General features: G+C 36.7%; 1 protein-coding gene across 3 annotated transcripts; it reads right to left on the reverse strand.

The window, feature by feature from the left end:
* Positions 1 to 5,268: 5,268 nt before the first annotated feature.
* On the reverse strand, positions 5,269 to 8,738 carry LOC131220576 (uncharacterized). Of its 3 annotated transcripts, none has more exons than XR_009158697.1 (4): positions 8,608 to 8,738; positions 6,369 to 6,433; positions 6,222 to 6,290; positions 5,269 to 5,644 (listed from the first exon to the last, which is right to left on the reverse strand). XR_009158697.1 is itself a non-coding variant. In XM_058215416.1 (4 exons), the coding sequence occupies exons 1-4, from the start codon at positions 6,789 to 6,791 to the stop codon at positions 5,570 to 5,572; spliced, it is 285 nt and encodes a 94-aa protein (XP_058071399.1). In that variant the 5' UTR covers positions 6,792 to 6,838; the 3' UTR covers positions 5,269 to 5,569. The 3 variants fall into 3 exon arrangements, 1 of the variants encoding a protein (XP_058071399.1); XR_009158696.1 differs by lacking the exon at positions 8,608 to 8,738 and adding an exon at positions 6,651 to 6,750; XM_058215416.1 differs by lacking the exon at positions 8,608 to 8,738 and adding an exon at positions 6,716 to 6,838.
* Between the last annotated feature and the right edge of the window lie 1,037 nt (positions 8,739 to 9,775).

Raw genomic sequence — 9,775 nt, forward strand, 5'->3', positions numbered from 1 at the left:
AGCTTGCAATTTGATTACAATCAAATACACCTAGTAAATGCCCCATGTAATCCAATTACCTATAATCAAACTAGCACGTACGGGTTTTACATGCACAGCAAGAAAACTGGTCTTTACCGGCGGTCAAAACCGCTGGCAAAGGCCCAGAAAACCGCCAGAAAATCCTTTGCCCGCGGTTAGCAAACAGCCAGTAAAGCCTCGGTCGGAAAGGCTTTACCGGCGGTCAGGACCTTTACTGACAATTGTGCTGGACGCCGCTAAATCGTCATTTTTTGCTACACTACCAAAAAGTGGTCAAAAGCTACGAATAAAATCCGTAGCTAAAGATAACGAGCCCACAGTACGACCGTAGTCATTGGTACCGTAGCTCTTTAAAACTTTGCTACAGATTGAATCATGACCACTGACAATCTGTAGCAATAGAGAAATCTTTCTTATCAAAAAGTTTAAAAAAAAAACAAAAGAAAAAAAAAGGTGACCCACATGCATCCACCAGTCTAAGCAGCTAACATACCTTGGTTAATATCAATGATCTCCTTGTTGCCAATGATTGCCATTGTTTCCAAGGGACTCGTTTCTTCTATCGATCTTTGGTGATTTTAATCATGCAACATCTACACCTACTCTATAAGTGAATTAAATACCTCCACAGATGAAATACACAAGAAATTCAAACCAATTTTCAGGAAAAACAAAAACAGTTAGACTGATAAAACAGTATAGCATCAACAAAATAATTTGTAGAATTCCCTGAAATTTTCACAAGCACAATGGTCATGACAAGCTCTAATATACTATATATTACCAGACATAGCTACATCTAATTATCTAATTATCTAGATATGGATTTTGCTAGAGTGACATCACGAGCACCAGGAAGAAACACTAATTACATCAATTATATCAAATTTCTTTACAAAGTATCAATCTTATTAGCATTTATGCAGTGAAAACTCTCAACTAATCCATTTAAGATCAATTACAAATGCCAGGGAAGAAATATAGTGGATTAAAACTGTGAGAGTATAAAATTCAATCACAAAACTCTTCAATGGGAGTATATACAACTCGCAGTTTCCATGGAACTGGAAAGAGATAGGAGTGTGGAAGTTCAATCACCTCAAGAGCCAGTGCGTCTGCTACCAAAGCATGATCATCAATAACGAGGGCATTCAGACCCTCTGAAGAAGTAAGTTCATGAATACTTGCCAAAAGTGGCTGCCAGTGTCTTAGAATGGCAACAAATGGAGGTAAAATAGTCACTCTTTTGCTGATGGATGAGCCACAATGCAAAATTAACCATAAATAATCGATTTCCCAATTAACAAGGACTTCAAATTTGAGCCGATATCTACAAATGCATCAAATAGATACCTTCTGGAGGGCAATGGGAATTGCTGGGCCTTTTCCTTTTGCAAAGCCCACAACTCTATGATAGTTGCCACAAGATAACATGGTAGTGTACTTGACCACTTGTCCTCCCTGAAACATTAAGTGAAGAGAAAGATCACATACAATAGAGAAATGAATTTTATTCCTAAGAAAGAACTCAAAAAAAAGAGAAAGGAGCATCACCTTTGTAACTTTGCAAGTCTAACTTACATTAATTAGTTTCATATCAAAACCCTGCCATTATTCCAAAAAAATATTAGAAGTTCTCAAGAAGAATGAAGTACACAAAAGGTTGGTGCAACAAATGAATGACTTGCAGCTTAGATAAAAGGTTTCACAAAGAATTATAGAGAAAAATTCTGAAGCAGAGCTTGTAAGCACAGGTGAAAAAGAATCATATCAACTAAAATACAATGCAATTAAAGATGAAATAGATGGCTATAGCAAACATCCATCATAGGAAGCATGAAGAGATAATAGGAAAGCGATTTTTGCCAGAGGGCTTACACAGATGTCTATGTTAACAGTGCACTGTTGGCAAGTTAATCTTAAACAATCCATCGTCATAGGAAGCATTTTAAGGAAAGGATTTTCTCCAGAGGACTTATAGATTTGTCTATGTTGACAATTGACTGTTAGCAAGTAATCTTTCTTTTTTCTTTTTCTTCTTCTTTTTTAACATTGTTGGCAAGTTATCTTAAACCATCCATTACTTTCATATAGGGGTGGCTGCCTGATGAGTGGACCAGCCATGTTGGCACTCTGCTGCATTTGCATGTGGAGAGCGTGCATATGTGGATAGCAAGCCCATATGCACAAATTCAACAGTTGCTTTGAAAATTGGAACAGTAGAGATTCAAAAACTTAAATTTGAAGCACATATATAACCTTGTCTAGCTGAGTATAAGACTAAACCAAGTTGGAAATGAGAACCAACATACCGTTTCACCATCATCACGAGTCGTTCCAGTTGAATTGATGTAAAGATAAATTGGCTGGTTTGGATCCATCCATTGCAAGTAAAGCAGTTCTACTATCACGAACTCTATGACAGTCGGCACTGACTAATCAATGAAAATGGCTAATTATTAGCGTGTATTGTGCCATTAGATAAGACATGAGAGTCTACCAATAACAAATTGTATGTGTAACAATATATAGGGAGACAAACAACATAAGAGGTGATAGGAAACAGTTTTGTATGTGGAACAGAAAGCAACTAACAGCTGAAAGGCTCAACATTCGCATGTATAATTCTACAAGCAAAAAAAAAAAAAAAAAACCAACAACAACAACAACAACATGGTTTTACAAGTATTAACAACTATTTTCTGAATTTTCCAGATTACTATAAAAATCTATGAACCAAACTTGCACAGGGCCCAGATATCCAAATAATTTTTTAGACAATTTCACATCTAGGAAGAAATAAACCAATATCAACAGTCTTCCACCATAACGAAGTGGGAAAATGAACCTAATCAGCTATGAAAAACATGTGGCTATGGAAACACCTTTACAGAAATGGCCAATTTCAATTAAAGATCGCATATTTAAAATTACTTCCTTTCACTAAATAAAACAAACGAGATAAAACAAGAAAACTCAACTTTCTACCATACTTGGTTCTCCAACCCCAAAAAGTCTCAAGTTCAATTCTTCAATCTTGAACCTTGAGACTCAAAACTCCTTTTCAATTGGTCAGCAAATATAATTGAATTAAAGAGGAGAAAATTAACATTTGTGTTATGGAAGAATCAAGCCTAAGTTTACACTGAAGAAGCCTGCAAAACAATGCAGTTGGCTTTTGCTTTGCAAAGTGGCTCTTGAGAAACCAAATAAGCTTTTGAGGAATGCCTGAGGATGGCTTTCCCAGTACCCAAGCAGCCTAGGCAATCTCTTTCACAAGAAATATGTTTCCACATAAACAGATTCGCTTGGAAATTGAGATCCATGGAGTTTCATGGAAATCGGAGTTCTTAGCAAGAGTTCAACACAAACAGCACAAACCTACAGGAAGAGCTTCACAATAGTACAGACATTTTAAAAGAATAAAGCTCTGATGAAATAGTCACATATATTCATATTTCAATATGTCATTATAAAGTCAAGGGGCTGAATATTGATATCAAGTGACTGCATTCCTATTTGAAACAAAATCTCATATTTATCTCAAAATACTCGCTTAGTTTTTAATGCCAAAAATCCAAATTCAATACTTGCATAAAAGCTCACCTTTGAATAATGGATACTCCACACAACTTCTCGTAGAAGTCTACTCCAGTTTACACGGACCCTGTATAGAGAAAAAGGAAGTCTACTTTGATGCATCGCTCATGTTAATGATGCATTGTGATCGACTGCAAGCAAACAACATGCCCCAGTATTAAGATAATCAAATGCAAACATTATCAGTTAGAGGAATAACAAACTACTCAAATGCAAATGTTATCAATTAGAGGAATAACAAACTATGTTACATAAATGTGAGGGAATGAACAGATAGTACATGGCTTGCATGAAGTTATATTGCAGGCTTCTAAACAAGAAATCACTTGTTATGCATGCCTCTTTTTCATGAAATGCATGCCTCACTAAGCATGAAGTCGTGAAAATTCTTACTTGAAGGTGACTATGGACACCCAACATGAAGTCGTGAAAAGGGATTCGCTTTTTCCTCCAGTTAGATGGCCTGTGTAAAGAGAATGGAAGTATTAGAAGTCACTAATCCATTAAGTGGACAAACATATAGTTTTATGGCTCAGATTTCAATTTCCTGGCAACTTACCCATAACAAACAACCCATTTGGGATATTAAATCAAGATCTAAAACTACCATGAAATATTCATTGAGGAGAATTAAGTCTCTTGTCTACTCTAAAAATATTACATATCAGTCAAAAGTACAAATGAGAAAGTAGAGTATTCACTGGCAAGAAGGTAACTTCTTTTTTCTTTAGTACGCCTCACACTTCCCCTGCAAAATCACAGGCATTAATCAATATAAGCTTCCTGGAAACATGGGGCAAAAAAAAACAAAAAAAAAAAAACAACAAAAGCAAAGAAACAAAAAAGGGGGTTATAGTGAATGTTTAAATATATTCAGCTCCAAAGAATGTAAGGCTGTTACTATGTGTTCCCGAGTTTTACAGAAGTTATTGAATGTTATTTCTAATAGATAAGTATTATCAAGAATTCACTGATACATCCCAGTGGAAGTGCAATGCATGAAGAGAGGTATTCAAGAAGTCTTGCCCATCAAAGAGAAACATATAATAACAAAAAATGACATGTAATGGCTAAATTATACAGGTAATCTATGCATGAGTAGTCACTAAAAGTAAGCAATACATAAATTATATACAAGCATCCTTAGTCTTCTACTCATGTTCCCAAAAAAACACCCTTTCTTGAATTGCAACCACTCTAGAGAGCTTTCAAAAAGCCACTATTTACATCCCCAACCTTTTCGGCAAGATGCAACCTTTCTACATCTTCTTAGAAATTCAATAGCAAAAAAGTCATGTTTGTGTATTACCACAAGCAAAGATGGGGCATATCCATCATTGAGGCTGGGTGTGGATATCGGTTTGCATTTTCAACCTTGGGTCTAAATGAAAATCCACAGCTATAGTGAGACAAACCTAGACACTACAACCAAGCAAGGAGATCCTACGATGGCATATTCATGCAGCTCATGCAGTAGGCTGAAAGAGATGATTCACTGCACACATCTGGATATTGCCCACATCTTCCATGTGCACAGCATACCACATATTCTATTTTTCCCAACAACGACTGGCATAGCATTTCTAAATGAAAACTTACCAAAGCCATCAAAGAAATGGCAATATAAAAAAAATAAAAATAAAAATAAAAATAAAAAAATAAAAATCACAACTATGTGTATGTTGAACAAGGTTTTTCATCCATAACCATTAAAAACCATCATATCTTAGTGTTGTTTTTTTTTTTCAACCAATTGCAGAAACAGAATAATACACTTTCATGACAAGTCATGCCATAGGCTCACCATTTATGTGCAAATAAAAGAAAAGATACATTAGTTACTCCCACCTCAGAAGCAAGCATCCACATATATGGTCAGAAAAGAAGTGCGGAGCAATTACAAAAAAGACAAGAAAACAAAAGGTAATAAGAGAACTCAATGCACATTTCAGAAACCATCGAGTACCTGTACGAGACCATGCAGGGTCAACTTGGCCTCATCATCCACATATATCTCCATTGGCTGAAATGGAACAAATGTCAAATTAAAGCAGATTAGGAGCCTCTCCTCAAGCTAATTGAATCCAGTTGGACGATGTACGGACAACTCTGGGAACCGATTCTGGTCCATGTCTGACTTGAAATACTAGCATTATGCTTCCTAACAAAAACTTGTTTAATTCACAACCTTTCAATCCATATCCTACCCAAAATAGATCCCATTAGTAAACACCTAATACTCAACTCCAGATCACAGCCTTATGTACTAAACAACCTGGTATACGACAACTGGGTGACATTGAAGATAGCAGCACAAGTAGGCTACAGAAATAGCTCCAACAATGTAGATGATTAACCATCATTAGCCCAAGTACAATAATTGAAGTTCTAGGTGACCTGTATATTGTATTTCATACTTTTACTAGCACAAACCTAGAATTACTAAACCGAAGCATCCTAAGGAAGAAATACCACACCCCCAGAAGTGAACTGGAACATATAGGACCGAGGCGAACATGTCAAAACACACACACACACACACACACACACACAAAAGGTTTCAAAGGAAAAGACCAAGCCAATTTGATGAAACTACACACATGAATTTCCTCATCAAAGGCCATAACCTTTACTTCATCACTAGAAAGAGCAGCATCCTTCTTGGCTTTCTAATACCAAGAACCATTCAATTTCTTTCAGCTTTATGAAATGATAAAGATAGATCTTAACAATGAATTTGCACTCACCTTGAGATCATCAAGATGGTCAAGTATGAAAAATCGTGCTTCGTCTTTCAATCTAGAGTAGAAACCTACAAAATTCTTTAGCTTTAGTTCAGCAAAAAAGTTTTGATGTGCATCTACAATCTCAAATTCAGGATTCCCATTTCCAACTGTGCCTTCTGAGAAGGCATCCTTGAATTCCCAGTCATTTTCATCCAAATCATCATCACCATTTACTAAATCTGAATTCAGGCCCAACTGAGTTGAACTAAATTCATTTGCAGTGGGTTTTCGAGTAGAATTTACAGTGGATATCTGCTCAGCTTGACTGTACAGATCAGAAATAAGATCACTAAAAGCACTGCTCCAACCAGAATTGACGCCATTGAAGCCATTGCTAACAGAGGTGGTGAGTCCATGAAAAAACCCCTCTTGGGCGTCAAACATATCACCATAATCCGGTTTTCCATTGCTAAAAGTATATAAGGAGTGGTTCCTTGACTATGCTCCAACATTTCTTCAATGTCCTGCAACTAAAAATTATTGAATTATCAAATATAGCCAGCATTATAACAATGCATGTGCCACAAGACTACAGGCAAACTTCAGTAGTAAATAAAAAGTAGGTGGTACATTTTTTTTAAAAATGTGAAGAGTTAAGAGTACCAGTAGTCTACCACTGAAACATGCAACTTTTACAAAATTGAAAACCAGGTATATTGTCCTTGATTTTAAATTAGCAAAGAAGGATTTGGGAATGTAAGCATGGAATCTAATTGTCAGCTACAATGACCCAATAAAACCAGATACACTGACCCATCCAAGCAGCTGGGCAGAGTTTGTGCAGTTCTAAAATTGGATCTGCAATGGAGATTCTTCATTCAGTTTGTAAATTAAGGAATCCAAGTTCCATAGTTAGTTGTGAGGGATGCAAAGATGTAGCTCTCTCTGTAGAAAGCACTTATGACCATATCTCAGAGCAAGGCTACTCTAATGGCCATGCTAAAAAAAATACATCTTTCAACTCTACAATGCAATCTGAACTACCTAACGAGGCTATTGTTTTCTCCCAATGGACTTGCATGCTGGACTTGAGATTTCATTAAACCAATCATGTATACAGTACAAGAGACTTGATGGGAGGATGTCTCTGGCTTCAAGAGATAGGGCTGTGAAAGATTTCACCGCTGATCAAGAGGTTTGACACTTCAGCTTTACAGAAATGTGTAAAGTTCATTGCTGTCGTTAGTATGAAGCTCAGTTCAGCCTTATAGGTTCTTTTTATTCTTACTTTCCTATTATTATTATTTTTTTTAAAGAGATGCATGGTGCATGAGATATTGTAAAAGTTCCCTTTGTTATTTTTCTGTTGCCTTCTAGAAATGTATTATACATTGATTTAAACTTGATTTTTTTTCTTCAGGTGACTATCATGATCATGTCATTGAAGGCTGGAAATCTCGGTCTAAACATGGTCGCTGTCTATCACATTATTCTTCTAGATCCTTGGAGAAACCCAACTACCGAAGATCAAGCTATTGACAGGGCACATCTAATTGGGCAGACTCGCCCTGTGACTGTTTCACGGCTAACTGTTAAAGATACAGTGGAGGATCAGATAATAGCTCTCCAGGTAAGTTTCTGTTCATAGTCTGCTGGATCCATGGATTTAATACTATAGTATGACTTTGATGTGATTTGTTTGACTTGTAGTTAGGCATATGGCAAAAAAAAAGGGAACGAAAATATTCATTTCTAGTTCAGCATCAATTGTTAGAAATATGGTAAGAAAAAAAAAATAATAAATAAATAAAAATTGGTAAAATAATAGAAACACCAAAATTCAGCAAATGGAAAGTTCAGGTTTAATATGGTTTAGACAAGTAGTAGACATAAGCATCATGAGATTAGGGCCCACTGTAATCTTTATTTGCCATCCAACCTATTGATTAGGTCAAACAGACCTAGACGAAGGGATCCAAAACTTTTCTAGCCCCATATCAACATCTTCATGCAAATGAACCTCTGATACATGACTGTCTTCTCTCAGACAATACCTCTACACTAATCCGCAATTATGGAATCGACACTACAAATCCCTATTTAGGGATTCGAAACTCAAAAAATCCCAATACACAAATCATTGCACAATGTTACTTGAAGGATTTAAAAAATGCCAAAAAATGCCCAAATTGATATGAATAGATAAGGAGAGAGAGAGAGAGAGAGAGAGAGAGAGAGAGAGAGAGAGAGAGAGACATACCTGATGTTGCAGTAGAATGCTCCTTGATGTGCGGTAGATCGAGCGGAGTGAGAGATACCTGCTGTTGCAGCAGAGGGCCGAGGAGATAGAAAGAGAGGGGACTAGGGTTTTGAGAGAGAGAGAGAAGACTAGGGTTTTGAGAGAGAGGGAGAGGCAGATAGAGGGAGGGAGAGGGCCGGAGACGGAGAAGGAGAGGCAGAGAGAGGGAGCGGTAGAGCGAGGGAGTGAGAGGGAGAGCGAGCGGCAGAGAGAGGGAGTGAGAAGGAGAGCGAGCGGCAGAGAGAGGGAGAGAGAGGCGCGCGATAGGTTAGTTTTTTTTCTTTTCTTTTCTTTTATATATATCTATAAGGAGCTGCCGACAGCCGTTAAAACTGGTTGTCGGTAAGGATTAGCCCATCAGTCGGCTAAGGCCCATTTTCTTGTAGTGATGCATCAAAACGACCCCTTGGATGGATGGGGAAGTCATCAGTATCACAGGAATAACAAGGGAGAAAAAGGTTATTTACGTGAAATTGCCTTCTTTCGTTGTTATTTACCGTTACTTGTAAAATAAAGTACTCGTCCCAAGTTTTTTGTCATTTTCCATATAATCGCCTGACATTATATATTGTGTGGATTACATATGATCTTAGAACCATATTTTGTAAATGATAAAAATGCCATTCATTTACAATTAAACCATGGCCAAGAGGGGGCAATTGTGTCCAGTGGTTTGCTCTTTTTCTTATTCCTTTTTTTTTGAAATTTTTTTTGAAATTTATTATTTATTTTTATTTTTTTGGTACCTCTACAACAATTAACCTTACACTTTTCTACCTCGACAACAATCAAATTTCTGCTTCAATTCCTGAACAATTAGGTAGTCTCAAGAATCTGGTTGACTTGGAGTTGGGCAGTAACAATCTGACAGGTCCAATCCCTTCCACTTTAGGAAATTTGACTAGCCTTGTAATTTTGTCCCTCCATTACAACCAGTTATCTGATTCCTTGCCTCAAAAAATGACAAACATGACAAATCTTTCTGAACTCTACTTTTTCTTTTCTTTTTTCAAAAACTGATTGTGCGTTCATTCTTTGGGGTCCAGTAGTGGTTTGCTCTTAGGTAAAGCCCACTAATTTTATTTTATTTTATTTATTTATTTTGTTTAATCCTAGTGAGAATGACCCT

The sequence above is a fragment of the Magnolia sinica genome, chromosome 12 (assembly GCF_029962835.1).
Source record: "Magnolia sinica isolate HGM2019 chromosome 12, MsV1, whole genome shotgun sequence".
NCBI classification, from domain to species: Eukaryota; Viridiplantae; Streptophyta; class Magnoliopsida; order Magnoliales; family Magnoliaceae; genus Magnolia; species Magnolia sinica.